General features: G+C 45.1%; 1 protein-coding gene across 1 annotated transcript in view; it reads right to left on the bottom strand.

Moving 5' to 3' along the window:
- LOC129706280 (EF-hand calcium-binding domain-containing protein 4B-like) overlaps positions 1-20,115 on the bottom strand; it is a 37,675-nt gene extending 17,560 nt beyond the window's left edge. The window contains exons 1-9 of the mRNA XM_055650466.1: positions 18,639-20,115; positions 12,226-12,477; positions 10,166-10,277; positions 8,796-8,970; positions 6,183-6,329; positions 5,206-5,296; positions 4,990-5,082; positions 2,812-2,999; positions 748-819 (exon numbers count right to left, since the gene is read on the bottom strand). Coding sequence (XP_055506441.1) covers positions 748-819; positions 2,812-2,999; positions 4,990-5,082; positions 5,206-5,296; positions 6,183-6,329; positions 8,796-8,970; positions 10,166-10,277; positions 12,226-12,399 — 1,052 coding nt within the window. The 5' untranslated portion in view covers positions 12,400-12,477; positions 18,639-20,115. The remainder of the gene's footprint in view (positions 1-747; positions 820-2,811; positions 3,000-4,989; positions 5,083-5,205; positions 5,297-6,182; positions 6,330-8,795; positions 8,971-10,165; positions 10,278-12,225; positions 12,478-18,638) is intronic.
- Positions 20,116-20,762: the final 647 nt, after the last annotated feature.

Raw genomic sequence — 20,762 nt, 5'->3', positions numbered from 1 at the left:
CACAGAACATAGTAGGCATTTACTACAAAACAGATCAGTGTGTCCATATACCATAATATAAATATATACACACATGAATAAATAAACTGATAAAGTGCAAATAAGATAATTGGTTATTAATAATCAGAGTTTTGTCCGAGCCAGGTTTAATAGCCTGATAGCTGTGGGGAAGTAGCTATTCCTGAACCTGGTTGTTACAGTCTTCAGGCTCCTGTACCTTCTACCTGAAGGTAGCAGGGAGATGAGTGTGTGGCCAGGACGGTGTGGGTCTTTGATGATACTGCCAGCCTTTTTTTTGGCAGTGACTGCGATAAATCCCCTCGATGGAAGGAGGGTCAGAGCCGATGATGGACTGGGCAGTGTTTACTACTTTTTGTAGTCTTTTCCTCTCCAGGGCGCTCAGGTTGCCAAACCAAGCCACGATGCAACCGGTCAGCATCAACTGGAGATCTGGGAATAAACCCATGCAGTTCATGTGGAGAATGTACAAACTCCGTATAGATAAGCACCTGTAGTCAGGATTGAACCTGGGTCTTTGGCGCTGTAAGGCAGCAACTCTACAGCTGCACCACTATGCTGCCCCATATAGGTTAATCCTGCCTCTCAGAATTGGTAATGCCCCTATTCCCGGAACTACATTTGAAAAGATGTAATGCTGGGTCCAGCTATCTTGTCTCTGTGGCCAAATCACATCACAAGGCTTTGTAACCTACAGTACATGGAATGCATTCAGCAACACAAACTTACCTCAAGAGGTCCATCTGTTTCAAAAGGTTCAGCTTCTCTCTCTCCAGACCCTCGGTCACACAATAGAGCTCTCTGAGGAAGATACATCATTCAAACATTGAATTATTGTTTCAAAACTTAAATTATTTTGCAGTTTTTACATTCATATCTCACAGTGAATGGAAATTTCTGTTAAAACAGTGTAACTGAATGGAAACTGCGCTATGTACAAGCAACCCAGGCACTCATCTCCCACATTCTCTCCCAAGCCCAGTAACTTTCCATTCAAATAATCCAGCTCCTTGTGGAATGCTACAAGTCTTCCTCCATGATTATCCACTGTACCTCTCATTGTGAAAAAACAATTCCTGTGTCATTTACAATTCTTCCACCCATAACCTTTTTATGCAGCCTTGTTCTTGACCTCACTGCCAATGGACACAGTTTCTCTTTATCTGCTCCATCAGCACTATTCCTGCCTTTGTCAGTTCCCCTCACATCTTCTCTATTGCAAGGAGAATCATCCTTCATCTAACTCTTCTTCAGAGGCAGTCCCATGCACCCAAGGATGGTTTGATTCCTCTCTATCTGTTACTTCTGAGATGGCTAATGAGGAACTGTAGACCTGTCCACAGACTAGACTGCAGGACAGGCCGACCAACTATTACACAGGCCTGTTTCTGTGCTATATGGCTCATAGAAACATAGAAACAATAGGTGCAGGAGTAGGCCATTCGGCCCTTCGAGCCTGCACCGCCATTCAATATGATCATGGCTGATCATCCAACTCAGTATCCTGTACCTGCCTTCTCTCCATACCCCCTGATCCCTTTAGCCACAAGGGCCACATCTAACTCCCTCTTAAATATAGCCAATGAACTGGCCTCAACTACCTTCTGTGCCAGAGAATTCCAGAGATTCACCTCGATCAATCTATAACGTTAGATTAACACAATTGCACAGAATGTTAATGCGAATATAAAGCTATATAAAAATGTTTCTTGAAACATTAAAAAAATGATAATTGTTTAAGGATATTAGAAAACATCCATTTCTCTCACAATCAATCATTTACAAATTTCCTAAAGTGTCTCAAGTGTTTCAAACAACAAGTAGTTTTATTAAAGGTAGACACGACAAGCTTGAGTAACTCAGCGGGTCAGGCAGCATCGCTGGAGAGAAGGAATGGGTGACCCTTCTTCAGACTGATGTCAGGGGAGTGGGCGGGACAGAGATAGAATGTAGTCGGAGACAGTAAGACTGGTGGGAGAACTGGGAAGGGGATGGAGAGAGAGGGAAAGCAAGGACTATTTGAAGTTAGAGAAGTCAATGTTCATATCGCTGGGGTGTAAGCTACCCAAGCGAAATATGAGGTGCTGTTCCTCCAACTTGCGCTGGGCCTCACTCTGACGATGGAGGAGGCCCAGGACAGAAAGGTCAGATTGGGAATGGGAGGGGGAGGTAAAGTGCTGAGCAACCGGGAGATCAGGTAGGTTCAGGCGGACTGAGCGGAGGTGTTCAGCGAAACGATCGCCGAGCCTGCGCTTGGTCTCGCCGATGTACGGAAGCCGACACCTGGAACAGCGGATAGAGTAGAGGAGTTTGGAGGAGGTGCAAGTGGACCTCTGCCTCACCTGGAAAGACTGTTGGGGTCCTTGGATGGAGTTGAGGGGGAGGTAAAGGGACAGATGTTGCATCTCCTGTGGTTGCAGGGAGAAAGTACCTGGGGAGGGGGTGGTTTGGGTGGGAAGGAACGAGTTGACCAGGGAGTTGCGGAGGGAAAGGTCTCTGCGGAAAGCAGAAAGATGGGAAAAATGTGGCCAGTAGTGGGATCCCGTTGGAGGTGGCGAAAGTGTTGGAAGATTATATGCTGTTTACCTGGCTACCTTTGATTTAAACCAACATCAGCACTTCTTTCCCACACATGTAGTTTTAACAAAGGCATTTCACACACAACTACAATGCTAACCCCCATTTCACGTCATAGCCATGCCAACTTCCATTGCACCCTCTTTTGCCACACACTCAGTTGCCACACGCCATTGTCACGCAACACATTTCACACGCCATTGCCACATAACTCACAGTTCCTGCTCCTCCTGCAGTCGGGACGTTGCATGCTGCACTGCCTGCACTTCATGCTGAGCAGCCACCAGCTCCTCGCTCACGTGATGGAGTGCACCCTTCAACTCCTCTGTCGTTCTCTTCAGACTCTGGTTCACCATCCGCGACTCCTGCTTTTCACTGAGCAGCTCTTCCAACTCTTTCTCCAACTGGCAACGAGAATGGAGACGGTGAAACTGGATTGGCCACTCTCAGAACAGTCCTTAGTGTATGGAGCTTCACCAATGATCCACCCACACTTACACGTGTTCAAAAATCAATGAATTCAACTGATGGTCGCCACAGTGGAAATATTAGACCAATTAAGGTTTATAACCACTGCAAATGGGATTCTATCTACACAAATATCACAGGCAGAGTCCCAATGTCTCATAATTTAACTCCATTCTTAACCTGTGCACCTAGTTTAGACATCCACCTGCGGCTGGAAGCACTACATGGTCAGAGACTGTGGCATGGTCAGGGTGTCTATCCAGGTGGAAGGCAATGAGGCAGAATACTAACGCTAACCCTAAGACACGATCAGTCAAGACAGGGCAAAGATGAATCCATAAAGAACACAACTTTCAAGATGAAATGTTATTTGGAAGATATTTTGAAAAGCAGTGGGAAATGTTCTCCACATGGCAATTCAGAGCAATACGTTTCTTGAGGCAAAGGGCATTATCTTCACGGCAAACAATTTTAACGTTAGAACGTTAATCTGGATCAACAACAGGCGTAAATTTTGGGGCAAGGTTTGGAATAAGCAGGCATCAATAAAGAATGCATGGCAAATTTAATCTAAAAGTCGGTTTCCGGCATTATTGTGGAATCTATATTTGGGCAGTTTTATTTCCCAAACTGAACCCATATCCTGCCAAATCCTGGTGAATCTTCACCGCATTTCTTTCCAGCTTCATGGCATCTTTCCCATAGCAAGGTGACCAAAACTCACAATCAATCACATTCACAATAATACGTTATTAACCAAGTATGTTTTGCAACATACGAGGAATTTGCTCCTCCGTGGTTAGGGGCCTCGAGCCCTCCATTAACGGGGCGATCTTGACTCCCGTAGCCAGTGGCGTTTGGGCCCCCCACATCCGGGGGGAGGAGGGGGGAGAATGTCAGCTCCCCACGCCGGCGATCGCACCCCGCATCGAGCCTCTGGTCGAGCCTCTGCGTCATTGGATCTCCCAACTAGGATCTCCCGAGACTGTGAGCTCTCGATGGTAACGTCGCCAGACCGCGGTTGGAGCGATCCCAGGTAAGGGATCGACTCTAATGTTAAGTCCATGCCCTTCAGTGGGGCTGAAAGTCAGGTGGGTTTTTTTATGGTGGCCCAAAGTGCATTATGTCACTCTGCAATTTCTTGCAGACTTTGGCAGAGCCATTGCCAAACCAAGACGGTGCATCTTTAGAAGTTGCCAAATGGATGACAGATATTTGATCGTAAGAGTGTTAGGGGGAATTGGAATGGTGTGGTCAAGATGAACTCAGTCCTGTTCTTATTGAATGATGGATGAGACTCAAGGCGCAGATTTCCTTTGGCCTCTGAGGAAGTAGAGGCGTTGGTGTGCCTTTCTGGCCGTAGCATCAATGTGATTGGACCAGGACAAATTGTTGGTGATACTAAACTTGAAGTTCTTGACCATCTTCACATCAGCCCCATTGATACAGACTGGGGCGTGACCTCCACCTCACAACCTGAGAGTCCATGTCTAGCTCCTTCACTTAACTGACATTGAGAGACAGATTGTTGTCTTGAAAGAATACTACTAAACTTCCTGTTTCTCCAAGGGTGAGCACTCCAGGCCAATTCTCATAAAAGTTAGAAGGAGAAGTTGGTTTTATTGACAAAAAACGTTCTGAGAAGGATTGCCAGAATGTGGGGACCATAGACCAGCCTTTGGGAGGGAGCATAGACTGGGCTTTCAGAGATGAGACAGGGCCACACACTGGCCTAGGGGTGGGGTAGTGAACTTAGGGTAAAACAACCTTGGGTTTTATTCTTCTGATACAGAAGATGAAAGGATGATCTGATCACATCGTTTGGATTGGATGACAGACATCCATAAATTATTTTCCCTGAACAAAATTTGGATACACAGTTTTAAATCAAAGTGAAATGAGAGTGAAACGAGTTGCCGGAATTACCCTCATGTTGTAGAGCAAGAGCTCTTCCTGTTCTCGCTCTTTAATCTTCAGCTTTTCGTCTAGTTTCTGACATCGAAAGTTCAAATCCGAGGCCTGAGCGATAGAGATACGGCACAGAATCAACAAACCTTCTGAAGCAAAGTCTCCACAAGACAAATCTATAGGTTAAACAAAAATACAATTTCAAAAAGAAGGAGATTTATTTAAAGCCCATACTTTGTTAAACATGGCCAGTTTTTCCATTTGAATCCGTTGGTCCATTTCATTGTACAGATGTTCAATTTCTTCCAGATTTTCTGCCCCCTTCCTGCAAATAAACAGATTTGCAGATAGAGTTCGAGATAAAAAACAAAGCACATTTGTTAACATGTGTACAGTGACTTCTTCCAGCGGCATCAAGAGGAATAGAAGCTGGGAGCTGTCCAAATCATGGGACTCTAATTCTGGGGAATTTATGATGCTACCATTGTGATTCTGACGCCAGTTCACTCTTCCGCTTTCATGGGCATGGATCCGCTGGATATACAAACCCAGGGCTGGATGGCTGGTGAAAATTGACTCTGTGCAGCTGGATTTGTGGACCTTGACATTTTATAGATGCATTGGTTATATCACTGAGGACAAGCACCTGGATTTAACCTGAAATCAAAGGAAAACAAGATGCTGGAAGATTTCAGCAGATCGGGCAGTATCCGGGAGCACACAGGGGAGTTAGTGCGGCAGGTGGCTTTTCAGCTATTCCTATATCCAGCTTTCCGTTTTCCACTTCAGATTTCCAATACATGTTGTATTTGATCTGCGACTTGGAATCTGATTAGTCATGAATCATGCAGCATCGCAGCAGGATCTTTGGCCCAACAAGTCTATGCCAACCATCGAGTACCCGTCTAGACTAATACAATTTGCCAGCACTTTTTCTAGAGTCTTTAGTAAAAAATATCTTTAAGGAACTGGATTTAATTTACATTGTGTATCCCACACATCAACCTCGACCTTTCACTGACTGGATACTGTTTGGAACATCTGCTCATGTTGAATTATCTGATTTCCATAGTTAGAATATAAAATCATCCCATTTATTGTTTTGGGTTTTACGAGTGATATAGAGAACAATTTTAGATACAACATTCATGCATCTTTTCATTTTTTAAATTTGATTAATTGCTAAAAGGAAAATGATAATGTAAACAAACCTTTTTAAAGCCAACTCCATTATCTTTTTTTCCTTGCTTGCCTTTTGCATCTGGGTGAAAATCTGGGTGAGAAATGCTTCAAAATTGCTGATCAAATGTGGTTCATCTTTCTGAAGTTGTGACCAAAGGTTTTGCACTTCGTCCTGACTGAAAAACATAGAATTCATTGCATTTGATATCTGCCCCATGCCCAGTCTTTAGCAACTATGTGCAAGGCCAGCCAGGGTGATACACTAAAGTCCAGGTGAACAGACTGCCAGAAATGAATGACTGCTTCAGTGGAAGGAGTGCTCGGGTCCCCGAATGGTAGGAAGAGACAAAGTGAATGGACTTTACATTGCCTGCACTTGCAAGGAAACCTGGTCAACTGCTTATCTCCATGGTCCCTGGTTTTACCCCGAGATGTTCCCTCCTTGTTCCCAGCAGCTTAATAAGCCTTTTTTTGTCTCCTTCCCAGTTCTGACAAAGAGTCTTTGAACTGAAACATTAACTCTGTTTCTCTTCCCGCCAAAGCAGTCTGACTTGCTGATTATCTCCCACACTTCAGGGATGTTGGGGAAGGGAAAGACACGTCTACTGATGGAATCTCTTTGAATGTGGCAGAAAGTGCAGATAATTATCTGTTGAGTAGAGTTGGAAGGTCATGTTGCAGTTGTATTGAGTATAGAAATTAGCAGGTTCTTAAGGGGTTGGACGGGCTAGATGCAGGAAGATGGTTCCCGATGTTGGGAAAGTCCAGAACAAGGGGTCACAGTTTAGGATAAGGGGGAAATCTTTTAGGACCGAGATGAGGAAAACTTTTTTCACACAGAGAGTGGTGAATCTCTGGAATTCTCTGATGCAGAAGGTAGTTGAGGCCAGTTCATTGGCTATATAAGAGGTAGTTAGATGTGGCCCTTGTGGCTAAAGGGATCAGGGGGTATGGAGAGAAGGCAGGTACAGGATACTGTACAGGATACTGAGTTGGATGATCAGCCATGATCATATTGAATGGCGGTGCAGGCTCGAAGGGCCGAATGGCCTACTCCTGCACCTATTTTCTATGTTTCTATTAAGTATAGAAATTAGCAGGTCATGTTGCAGTTGTATAAGATGCTGGTGAGGTCGCATTTGGAGTATTGTGTTTAGTTTCTGGCACCATGTTATAGGAAAGATGTTTTCAAGCTGGAAAGGGTGCAGAGAAGATTTACGAGCATGTTGCCAGGACTCGAGGGCCTGAGCCATGGGGAGAGGTTGAGCAGGCTAGGACTCTATTCCTTGGAGCGCAGGAGGATGATATTGTAGAGGTGTACAAAATCATGAGAGGAATAGATCGGGTAGATGCATTGTCTCTTGCCCAGTTGGCGAATCAAGAACCAGAGGATATTGGTTTAAGGTGAGGGGGGGTGGAAGATTTAATAGGAACCAAAGAGGTCACTTTTTCACACAAGGGGTAATAGGAGTTTGGAATGAGCTGCCGGGGAAGGTAGTTGAGGCACATACGTTTAAGAAACACTTAGAGAGATAGGAATGGTTTAAAAGGGATATGGGTCAAACCTAAGCAGGTGCGACTAGTGTAGATGGGATATGTTGGCCACTGTAAGCCAGTTGGGCCAAAGGGTCTGTTTCCATGCTGTAAGTATCTATGAATGCAGAGAATGGGCGATGGAAGGTGATAACCAGGGGAACGCTATCCTTGTTTTGTCCTGGAGGAGAAGGGATGAGAATAGAATGGATGGGATGCAGTCAAGGGCCTCGATAACCATGGCAGAGAGGGAGACATGGTTCAGGAAGCAGGAAGACACTGCAAATGCACTTGTATGGAAATATGGCAGAGACAGAGGAACTGGAAGAATGGAATAGTTCTCCTAGCAGGCAAGTGGGATGGAGAATCGTGGTGCTGTCGGTAGACTTACAATGGATGTCAGTAGCTAGTTTATCCCCCGAGATGTAGACAGAGACCAGAAAAAGAATGAGCAGTCAAAGATTGACCGTGTTAAGGTGAGGGTTTGGTAGGGCAGCAAAAGTAATGACATTTTTTTATTCTGCCTGAGCGCTGGGCAGCAACACCCATGCAGCCATTAACTGGAAAAAAAAGTTGAGTGCCAGAATAGGACTGAAACTAATATCGTTCCACATATCCCACAGAAAGACAAGCACAGCTTGAGCCCATGTGACCCACAGCTACACCTTGATCTGAAGGAAGTGATGCAAAGTTGATGTTCGATGTAAAGGCACGTTCAACCACGTGAATGAGGTGTTCATGGAGAGGAGCTGGTTGGGTCTCTGCTCCAGGAAGAGGCAGAGGACCCACTGACCATCCTGTGGTGTGATGGAGATGCAAGGGCTAATACCTTCATGGTAACAATGCTGTACCGTTCCTTCACACCTGCATCCCACATCAGGAAAGCCTATTGACACCAAGGATCGGGGAATTGGGAACAAGAAAACCAGAGGCCTAATGGATGTGCTGGAGGAACTCTGCAGAGAAGACAACATCGGGGAGTGAACGGACAGACGATATTTCAGATCAGAGCAAAGTTCCTCCAGCACTTTGTCCTTTGCTCAAGATTCAAACATCTGCAGTTACTTGTGTCTCCATGTCATCTCACATGTTGCTAAAATTCTACTTACTCTGTAAAGACGTTCTTTGCTCCCAACTTGTCCATCAGCGTGTGAAAGCAGCATTCTTCTTCCTTCTCCATCACTGCCGACTGTCTGTCTGATCCATCCCAACCCAGCCCTTCACTTTGATCCCGGCTGGGATTTGCCTTGTTCACGAGTATCTTTTCTTTAAACAGAAATTGACCTGAAGGCCGAAAAGTTCCAAGATTTAGGAATCAGATTAAAAAAAAACAATTATATTGCATTTTGATCTGTTATATGTCAGCAGTAGCTCAGTATTCTTTCAGTGCAATTCCACTCAGTTTAGATGCAGAATAAATCCATACTGATCTTTATATAATTTAATAATTATTTGTATTAGTAATTCCTCTGTCTTTAGCATATTTTTCTCAAAATCAGCCCAGTAGCCCATCCCTACCAAACAGCAAGGTCCAGGTCATATTGTCTAAAAACCCATGTTAAATGTTCTCCTCCTTGTAGCCAAAGTATACCTGTTTAATAATTGAAAACAAATTAAAAACAAAACAAAGGAGATGATTGTCGACTTCAGGAGGTCGCAGCCAAAACACACACCCCTCAACATCAGTGGCACCACGGTGGAGAGAATGGAGAGCATAAAGTTCCTCGGAGTGCAAATTACAGACAGTCTCACCTGGTCCAGGAACAACATTGGGATTGTCAAACGGGCCCATCAGCGATTGCACTACCTGAGGAAACTCAAACAGGCCTCACTCCCCACCAACATCCTCAGGATTTTTAGAGGGGCACGGTGGAGTCTGTACTCATGTACTGCATGAACACGTGGTACTCCAACTGTAACTGCTCAGACAGGAAGTCTCTGCAGAGGGTAGTGAGGGGAGCAGAGAGGATCATTGGCGTCTCCCTACCCGCGGTACAAGAACTGTTCCAGAGCCGCTGCCTGAAAAAAGCACTGAGAATAGCTAAGGACAAACTGCACCCCCTCCACACACATCTGGATCTCCTGCCATCAGGCAAGAGATACCGTAGCATCAAAGCCCGGTCAACCAGACTGCTAAACAGCTTCCTTCCACCTGATTCTACTGCTTTGCACTGACAATTTAATAACTCTGGCACTGGCCACTTAAATCAGCTGCCCTGGACATTCTATGACTGTTCTTTACTGTATTTTAATGTTGCTGTTTTTATCTGCACTTTTTAACTATTCGTACTGCTTTATCAGGGACTGGATTGTTTTTATTGTTTTTATTATGTGTGAAATGTTTAGGTTTTATGTGCGATGCTCTGGTATTCCCTGGGAAACTTCTTCTCATTTTGCACTGTACCACTGTTGCTTTGCAAGATGACAATAAAGGTTGATTGATTGATTGATTGAAAATTAAAATTATTTTGTAACTCACTAAAGCCTGTGGTAAATTCCTCCAAGGTAAGCTTCCCGTTCCCATCTGTATCCAGTGCATCAAATACGCTCTGCAACTCCTCTGGGCCGAGAGGCAACTCTTCCTGAAGGTGCTGGGAAAATGAGAACATGAATCCAGCTCAGTCCTTGCAGCATCGGTCCCATTACCGACCCAAATACAGATGCACACTACGCATAAGGGCATTTGCAAATATCACAGAGCATCAGAAAAAAAAGAGGCCAAAACAAAAAAGAAAAATTATCCAGATTTGGATGGATTAGGACAGTTATGTGCATGGGCAGATAGCCTTATAAATAAAAGATGTTCAAACAAAACAGAAAAAAAAAGAGCAGATCAGGCAATTTATGTGGAGATTAAATGAATTCAGGTCAGCAGAATGGGGGTGAAAAAGTATTTAACCTGTGGAAAGAAAGCATAAAAATAACAAAGAAAGCAGCAGCCTTCATAGAAAGATGACTACGCCCAATGATATGAACAATGAATTTTCCAACTTTTGGTTACATCATTGGGTGTACACTATCCAGGCAGAATTTGAGGTGTTCATCCTTGAGTTTGCATTTGGCCTCACTATAGCATTGGTCAGGGTCGGAATTTGAAGGGGAATGGGATTGGAAATGGTATGCAACTGGGAGCTGGGATAGACACGGACCAAACCCGGGCGTTCTGCAGATCTGTCACCTCCTCTGCACTTTGTCTCACCGATGTAGAAGAGGAGGCATTGAGAGCACCAAATGGAGTGACGAGGTTCGAGGAGATTGCATGTGAATCTTTGCCTCAACAGGAATTTAGGTCTCTTGATGGTACATTAGGTTCAGATTTATTATTGTCCCGTGTACCGAGATACAGTGGAAAAATTTGTTTTGCATGCTATCCAATTAGATCAGATAATATGTAATATGCATAAATACAATCAAATCAAACTCAAGTACATAGACACAGTCCAATGTCATAATGACAGTACTCATGGAAGAACCATTCAGAAGTCTGATAACAGAGGGGAAATAGTTGTTCCCAAGTCTGATGGTGTATGTTTTCAAGCTTCTGTACCTTCTGGCTGGGAGTAGGGAGAAGAAGGAATGTCCGCGGTGGGACAAGTCTTTGATTATGTTGACTGCTTTTCCAATGCAGCAGAAGAATAGGCGGAGTCAACGGTGGGAATTTGGCCTGTGTGATGGACCGGGCTACATCCATAACTCTGCAATTTCTTGCAGTCTTGGGCGGAGCTGTTTCCAAAGCAACCCGACAGTATGCTTCTGCAGAAGCTTGTAAGAGGCATTGGGGGAGTGTTGAGTTTCCTCAGTGTCCCTCAGTGCAGGAGGAGATGCAAGAACAAGTGTTGCATTTGCTGTGGTTGAAGGGGAACGTGTCTGGGGTCAGGGTGGAGTGGGTGGGGATGGATGAGTCATGGATGGGGTGGTCCATAAGGAAAGCAAAGAAGTGGGGAGAATAAGATGTGACCAGTGATGGGATATTGCCGTAGCTGATGGAACTGACAAGGGATGATGTGCTGGTGTAGAAGCTAGCGGCTGAAAGGAAAGGACTAGGGAACTGTGTCTTCTCTAACTGGAAGGAGGCAGTGAGGCCAGGGAGAATAATTGCTCTTCTCATACTAAAGATGGTTTCCTTTGGCACCTTATTATTCAATGAAATATTAAACAAAGATGCAAGACTAAAACAAACAATCTGCTGGTGGAACTCAATGGATCGGGCATCATCTCTGGGAGGGAAATGTGGGTGTTTTGAGTCGAGACCGTGCATACAACTGGCAGATCGGCACACTGAAATCAGAGGTGGTCTTCCTTAGTAGAGATGGGAGAAATGAGCTGAACAGGAGAAATAATGAGAGCCACTTTGTTGTTGCCCTAGGAATTCTCCTTCCCCTGACTGACAACGGCAGCTAAGACAAGGAGTCGCGGAAATATTTAAAGTTTACATTTGAATGCTGTTTTAAAAAAAATTCTCAAGCTTACGGACCCCCACGCAGACCCTCATTCAAACCCCCACGCGGACCCTCATACAAACCCCCACGTGGACCCTACCTCCAGGTCTCTCCGGTTAATAAATCCTTTACATTCCCGGTCACAGATCAGGAAAAATTCTTGAACTTTTGTTGTCAGATCCAGTTGTGTGTTAACATGGACCTCAGCCCCTGAAACACCATCTTCGTCTTCAGCTGTTATCTCTGCCAAAAACTCTTGGTCAGCAGTTGCCATGGTTCAGGGGAAGGCTGCATCAACTGTAGTTGTTCTACTCTTTCTCCCAATTGTAGGCTCTTTAATTCTCCTGTACACCTGGGAAAGGAAAGCACAGATTTTAGAAACCTGCTTATTTAATTAATAAACTAAACTATTGCAGGGTCTTTTTCTTTAAATGATTTTGTAGAATACAGGTGTAGTTTACATGTGATTTATATATAATTCTATTTTGTGTTAGTATATTCTGTGTGCCTGCGATTTCACTGCAAGCAAAATTTTCATTGTACCTGTATCTCACCATAATTGTGCAAACGCAACTTGACTTTAATAAATAAACTGAAAACTAAATGTTAAATGAATGAAACAATCTGAAATGCAAAGAGGTTTTACACATGGAAGAAGGATAATATCCCACTGTGGTAGAAGGACAATATTCAGGCTGGAAACCTATAACCAGTGGAGTTTCTTAGAGGGACCTCTGGTGTTTTTGATTTACATAAATGACTTGGATATAAATGTTGACGTGTTCACTAGTAAGTTTGCAGATGATGTCAAAATTGCCGTGGTCCTCGACTGTTAGAAAGGCTGTCGGCGTATATGGCGGCTGTCAAAAGTATACAGCGGGATCTCGATCAGCTACAGAACAAAACTGCTGCAAACAAATTTTAAGTTGTTTCCGTACTTCACGGTACCCATACATACGACAACAAACAATAAACCAAAGAGCCCGCTTCAGTGAATAACTCGTTCACAATGTGCCTCCCAGTTCTCAGTTCAAAGTTCTGTGGAAGGATTTCTTCTTTGAAATGTTAACTGCTTTCTCTTTCCACAGATGCACCTGACTGGCAGAGTTCTTCCAGCTGTTCTGCTTTTGGTTCAGTTTTCAGCATTTACAGATTTTTCTGTCTTTCCAACCTTTTCTGGTCATCATGAAACTTGGACATCAATTGATCCCTGGTGTATTCCATTGCTTCCAACCGAAATTATAACACGTTTATTCCAACTCTGTTTACAAATAACACTGACACATTTATTGACGATAGCCCCAGCTTCAACACCATAATCCCAAATAAACTCATCTCCAACCTTCTGGTCCTAGGAGTCAGCAATCCCCCTCTGCAACTGGACCCTTGACTTCTTGGTCCCTCGAATGCAATCAGTAAGGATAAGGGATAAAACATGCTCCACTATAATTCTCAACACCAGTGCTATGTTCTCAGCCCCTTATGCTTAAGGATAAGGGGGAAATCCTTTAAAACCGAGGCGAGGAGAACTTTTTTTCACACAGAGAGTGGTGAATCTCTGGAACTCTCTGCTACAGAGGGTAGTTGAGGCCAGTTCATTGGCTATATTTAAGAGGGAGTTAGATGTGGCCCTTGTGGCCAAGGGGTTCAGAGGGTATGGAGAGAAGGCAGGTACGGGATACTGAGTTGGATGATCAGCCATGATCATATTAAATGGCGGTGCAGGCTCGAAGCGCCGAATGGCCTACTCCTGCACCTAATTTCTATGTTTCTATGTTTCTTACTATACTCTCTGCGCTATGTGGCCAAATTCTGGTCAACCGCCATTTACAAGTTTACAAGTGACATCACTGTAGAGGAAAAGTAGTCTGAAGTAAGGTCTTGACGCGAAACATTACCCATTCCTTCTCTCCAGAGATGTTGCATGTCCCGCTGAGTTACTCCAGCATGTTGTGTCTATCTTCAGTGTAAACCAGCAACTGCAGTTCCTTCCTACATATCACTGTTGTGGGCCGGATCTCAAATAATGATGAGACAGAATACTGGAAGGAGATATAGAGATTAATATCATGGTGCCAAAACAACACCCTTGCCCTCAATATCAACAAAATGGAGGAGTTGGTTCATGACTTCAGGAAACGGGGCAGAGTGCAAGTGGTGCCAAAGTGATAATGGTCGAGGGCTTCAAGATCCTAAGTGTAAAGATAGGCAACAAATTGTCCTAGTGCAGATATGATATGGACAAGAAAGCACACCAACGCCTCTCAGAAGACAAAGGAAATTCACATGTCTCAAATTACTCTAACCGATTTCTTCTATACATGCACGATAGAAAGCATTCTATCACAGCTTGGTTTGGCAAACATTCTGCCAAGACTGAGAGAGTTTGCAGGGCATTGTTCTAACCAGCCTCAATCACCAAGCCCTCTACCCCTCCATTCTCTCCCCCCACCCCCCCCCCCCCGACTCTATCTTCACTTCACACTGTTCCAGAAACCAGCCAACAGAATCAAGGATCATTCATTCCCCTTTAGTTTGATAGATACAGCGCAGAAACAGGCCCCACGGCCCACAGGGTCCACGCCAACGAGTGTTCCCCGCACATTAACACTATCCTACACACACACTAGGGACAAATTTTATATTTACCAAGCCAGTTAACCTACAAACCTTTACCTCTTTGGAGTGTGGGAGGAAACAAAAGATCTCGGGGAAAACCCACGCAGGTCATGGGGAGAACATAAAACTCCGTACAGACAGCACCCATAGTCGGGATCGAACCCGGGTCTCCGGCATTGCATTCACTGTAAGGCAGCAACTCTACAGCTTCTTGGTGGACAGAAGATGCAGATGGTGGCATGTACTGCCAGATCAGCTCTTTCCCCACTGTTATCAGACTCTTGAATGAACTTACAAGCTAAGGAATGTGTTCCTGAACCCACCACCTACCGCATTGTGGGTCTTGCAGCTTTTTCTCCACAGATATAATGCTATATTCTGCAATCTGTTTTATTCACATATGGCTTCTGATTGTGGTCATGTATGGATCTTCTTTATATTCTGGACAGACAGTCCCCCAAAACATTAGACAATAAACCAATACCAATACTAAAACCAACAAAACATCCCAACTTCTATGCTCAGTGCCCTGACTGATGAAGGCCAGCGTGCCAAAATCCTTCTTCACCTCCTCGTCAATCTGTGATGCCACTTTCAGGGAACTATATACTTGTACTCCTAGATCCTTCTTTCTGCTACACTCCCCATGGCTCAACTGTTTATCGTGAAATGTTTAGAGAACATTGCAAGTGATCGGTCAGGTCGTTTTTTTCTTTTTTTGACCAGACAGGCATGACACGCAAATTGCCTCATTTCATAAAATGGCCGAGTCTATAATTTGTCCATTTCAAATTTCTCAGTAATATTTTTAATTTCAATAAATTCCAACCAACATTATTTCCCCACATTTCTGTTTGCTACTAGTGTGTTGCAAAACACTTTCTCCTCACACTATCTTAATGTTGAATATTTTTTAACTTTTCTAGCTCAATTTTTAAATTTATTTATTTATTTATTTATTTATTTATTTATTAGAAGCCGATTTTAAGTTTAAAAAAAATTCTATTCAATTTAACCTTTGGATCTTAGCTTAGATAAATATCTTTCTGCATCTGAACACGGCAATCAGTAGAGTCAGCGGTTTACACAGAGGAGCCCATGAAAACTATGATGCAGTTCTTTGAAAGAGAGGCAAAGGACCTGCAAAAGCAGACAGAGCAGCAGATTGTAAACCACGGAAAGAAACTGCAGGCACAACGTGCAGGAAACAATAAAGAAGCATGAAAAGCGATGCTTAAAAGCACCACAATCAACTACAGCCGAGTCATGTGGTGAGCTCTGAGGTTCCAAGCAAATTAACATCAAGCAGCTAGCAAATCGTTAGGCCACCTTCTTTGTTTAGCTGTTATCTCGATGTTGACCACGATCATCAGTGTGGGAAGAGCAGTGTTACAATGGGTTCTTAAAGTAATTATAACGATTGAACTAGAAAAGTAAACGAGCATTTTACACCAGCATTTTGTGTCTATCTCCAAAGAGCTGATTACTGACCAGAAGAGAAAGGGCCAAATATCCACAAATCTGCCTTCATCAAAAAGGTCAGTGGTGGAGAGTCAACAATCAAATTGCTGGGCATGCACATCTCTGAAGATGGGACTGGACCTGGCACATAGAACCAATCATAATGAAAGGCCATCAACGCCTCAACTTCCTCAGAAGATTAAAAAGATTCAGTATGAAATGAATACTCCCTTGAACTTCTATTGATATATGGTAGAGAGAATATTGACTGGTTTCATCATGGCCTGGTTTGACAATTTAAATGACCAGGAGCAAAGGAGATTACAAAAAGTGGTGGACACTGCCCGGTCCATTACAGGTCCCACCATCAAAGGGATCTACAGTAGGCACTGCCACAAGAAGGCAGCCAGCATCATCAAGGACCCTCACCACCCTGGACATCAAGAAGGTATAGAAGTCTGAAAACTCTGACCTCTGTTCAGGAACAGCTTATTTCCAATAACCACCAGGCTCCTGAACATTACAAACTCCAAACTACCAATTGTATAAGAAAGAACTGCAGGTGCAGGTTTAAACCGAGGATAGACACAAAAAGCTGGAGTAACTCAGCAGGACAGGCAGCATCTCTGAAGCAAAGGAATGGGTGATGTTTTGGGTCGAGACCCTTCTTCAGACTGGATAGGGTGAAGGGAAACGAGAGGTATAGACGGTGATGTGGAGACATAAAGAGCAATGAATGAAAGATATGCAAAAGAGTAACGATGACAAAAGAAACAGGACATTGTAAGCTGTTTGTAGGGTGAAAATGAGAAGCTAGTGTGACTTGGATGGGGGAGGTATAGAGAGAGAGAGAGAAAGGGAATGCCGGGGGCTACCTGAAGTGAGAGAAATCAATGTTCATACCACTGGGCTGTAAGCTGCCCAAGCAAAATAGGAGATGCTGTTCCTCTAATTTGCGTTTAGCCCCACTCTGACATGGAGGAGCCCGAGGACTGAAAGGTCTGTGTAGGAATGGGTAGGAGAATTAAAGTGTCCAGCAACCGGGAGATCAGGTTCGTTCACGCGGGCTGAGCGAAGGTGTGCCCCGAAATAATCGGCCAGTCTGTGTTTGGTCTCCACATCTTGAACAACTTTTACAGTAGATGAGGTTGGAGGAGATGCAAGTGAATCTCTACCTAACCTGAAAGGACTGTTGGGGTCCCTGGACATCTTCTGTGGTTGCAGGGGAAGGTACCAGGGCGGAGGTAGTTTGGATGGGAAGGGATGAGTTAACCAGGGAGTTGCGGAGGGAACGGTCTCTGTGGAAGGCGGAAAGAGGTGGAGTTGGGAAAATCTACCAATTGTCTTGGTTGTAGGGACTATCCCAACATTTAAGAAAAAAATAGACAGGTACATGGATAGGACAGGTTTGGAGGGATATGGACCAAATTCGGACATATGGGACTAATGTAGCTGGGACATGTTGGCTTGTGTGGGCAAGTTGGGTCGAAGGGCCCGGTTCCACACTGCATGACTCCACCTTTCCAGTTTGTTTTTTTAACCAAAGTGTGACGAGCAACATATTCCACTCGATCTGCACACCGCTACCTGCGCTGTAACTGGGTGTTTAAGAAGGAACTGCAGATGCTGGAAAATCGATGGTACACAAAAATGCTGGAGAAACTCAGCGGGTGTAACAGCATCTATGGAGCGAAGGAAATAGGCAACCCTTCGAAGGGTTTCGGCCCGAAACGTTGCCTATTTCCTTCGCTCCATAGATACTGCTGCACCCGATGAGTTTCTCCTGTAACTAGGTGATCCGGGAAACGTATTGATCCAAAGACAATTGGGAGTTGATCTAACCACGGAAATTCAGTTAACATTCGTGTGTGAAGTTTCAGAAGTCACAAATGAGACTTCCTACACACAAAAAAACCGAAATTAAAGAAACAAGAGATAAACCGACCGGAAACAAGGAAAGTGTCTCGCTCCAATCCAAAATCAGCAGGGAAAACTCCGACACAGAATGACAAAGTGTCCACGATGTACCATCTCTGCTTGCTCCCCAGATGGTGATACAAACTAGAGCGGGGCAGCGAGCGGACAGGTGGAGGAGGGGAGGAACGGCAGCGAACGGGCAGGTGACACGCACAGTCAATGGTATCAAGTTGTAATCCTACACCAAACACATCAACTTCTTTGTTTAAGAAGGAACTGCAGATGCTGGGAAATCGAAGGTACACAAAAAAGCTGGAGAAACTCAGCGGGTGCAGCAGCAGCATCTATGGAGCGAAGGAAATAGGCAAACGTTTCGGGCCGAAACCCTTCTTCAGACTTCTTTCCGTAATAAGTCTCAAACGAAACGGTGAATAATTATGTCCAAACATCAGCCGAGTTTGTTCTTGAAATGCATTCGCCGATCAAACCGCGGCCACAGTTTAATTAAAGTCTCACCAAATACCCCGATATCAGAAGCTCCGGTCCCGGGATCACCGCCAGCCGGTCCACGGAGCCGCTCGACTCCCGGACTCGGCACAAAGTTTCGAAAAGTTCTCCGTCCAAAAGCCCCGGGGATGTCGGTGCCTCAGCCGGGCCCCGGTCTCCGGTCTCCGGGAGGCGGATGGGGAGATCCGGGACCCGCCCTCCCGGTCAGCGGGGCGGAGCCACTCCCCGTCCCCGACCGCTGGAGCTGGAACTGGGGCTGGGGCGCTGGAACCGCCGCCGCCCTCACACTCACTGAGACACAGGTGCTGGGATTGTGGAGAACTCAAGAATCGGGCCAGCACCTGTGGGTCACGAACCCTTCAAACTAAGAGCCGGGATGCGGATAAAGACCGGCCTGTCTCGTCGCCGGCAGCTCCCTTTTATTCGGAGGGTTATTCATTTCGTTTTACAAACTTTTAAAGACAAGTTTCCGGGTGGCGAGGCCAGCATTTGTAGCCATTTCTAGTCGGCCCTGGGAAAAGGGCAGTGAGTTGTTGCCTTGAATCGCCGCAGTTACGGCCACGGTCGTACAGCTGTTTAGCACGGAAACAGGACCTTGTCCGTTCTGTCCATGCAGACCATGTGGTATCTAAATAGCATCCTTCCTGTAGCAGGGTAACCAGAATTGCACATAGTGCTCCAAATGTGGTCTCACCAATGCCACGATGTCCCAGCTTTTGTACTCAATACCCTTCCCAATGAAGGCATGCATGCCAAATGCCTTCCTCATCACCCTGTCCATCTGACACCACTTTTAAAGATAGATACAAAATGCTGGAGTAACTCAGTGGAACATGTAGCATCTCTGGAATGAAGGAATGGGTGATGTTTGGAGTTTCCCCAAACATCAGGGGTTCAGGTCACCCGTTCCTTATCTCCTGAGATGTTGCCTGTCTCGGCATGATGATGCCTCCAGCATTTTGCTTCTATCTTTGGTGTAAACCAGCATCTGGAATTCCTTCCTACCACTTTTAGCGAACCGTGCTCCTGTACTCCTCGATCTCACTGTTCAGCAGGACACTCCAGGGCACTATGTTCACTGCACTTGTTTGACGAACCAAAGTGCAACACTTCACATTATCATTCCTTGGCCCAGTTTCTCAACAGATCTAGATCTTGTTGTCAACTCCAAATTCGGTATGTTTGAGATGATGCTAGTGATCAGCAACAGGATTGTATTTGACCAAAGCCTGTAGTCTTAAAGCTTAACAGCATGAATGCAAGATCAACTAGAATAAGAGTCATGCAGCACAGAAATAAGCCTTTTGGCTTACTATGTACATGCCGATCATTTTGCCCATCCACAGGAATCCCATTTACTGACACTAGGACCATATACTAATGCTTCGCCTATTTAAGTGTCTACCTACAAGCCTCTTAAACATAGTGATTGTATCGGATTCCACCACTTTCTCTGGCAGCACACTCCAGATACACTCTCTCTGTAAAAACACATTCCTCAGATCCCTTTAAAATTCCATCCTTTCACAAACTACTACCTCAAGATACATTTACATTTATTTGTCACATGTACCAATTGGTACAGTGAAATGTGTGGTCGCCATACAGCCATCTGAATAATAAAGAGCACAGAACATGATAGTCTTTAACACAGACATCCCCACAGTTTCCCACTGTGAGGGAAGGCTCCAGAATGCAGTCGTCCTCCTCTGTTGTCCTCCTGTGGTCGGGGGGCTCCTGAACCCCCCCCCCCCCCCCGCTGTTGCCGCTATGGGCGGCCCAATGTTCAGGCCCGCTCGCCAGGGTGATGGAAGTCCAATGTCGGGTCTGGAGGACATCCTCAACGGCTTGGACATCCGAATCGGCCACCTCCTACCGGAGTCCGCAGCTCCCGAAGTCCACAGGCCGCGCTAGGCGGAGATTCAACACTGGTGGCCCTCGGCAAAGGGATCCCAGGACTCCGCGATGTTGAAGTCAGCGCCCCCCGTGCTGGAAACTCTATGAACCACAGCTCCAATGTTAAAGCAGCAGACCCAACACTCCGGAGCTTCAAACGGCAATCCAGGTAAGTAATGTGATGTATCCAGTGCTGCGCCGCCGCTGATGAAGCTCTGGTCCGGGTCCCCGGCAGGA

Source organism: Leucoraja erinacea, chromosome 19, assembly GCF_028641065.1.
Source record: "Leucoraja erinacea ecotype New England chromosome 19, Leri_hhj_1, whole genome shotgun sequence".
Taxonomy (NCBI): domain Eukaryota; kingdom Metazoa; phylum Chordata; class Chondrichthyes; order Rajiformes; family Rajidae; genus Leucoraja; species Leucoraja erinaceus.
The sequence above is the reverse complement of the archived record's forward strand: the minus strand, read 5'-3'. Positions and strand labels throughout refer to the sequence as shown.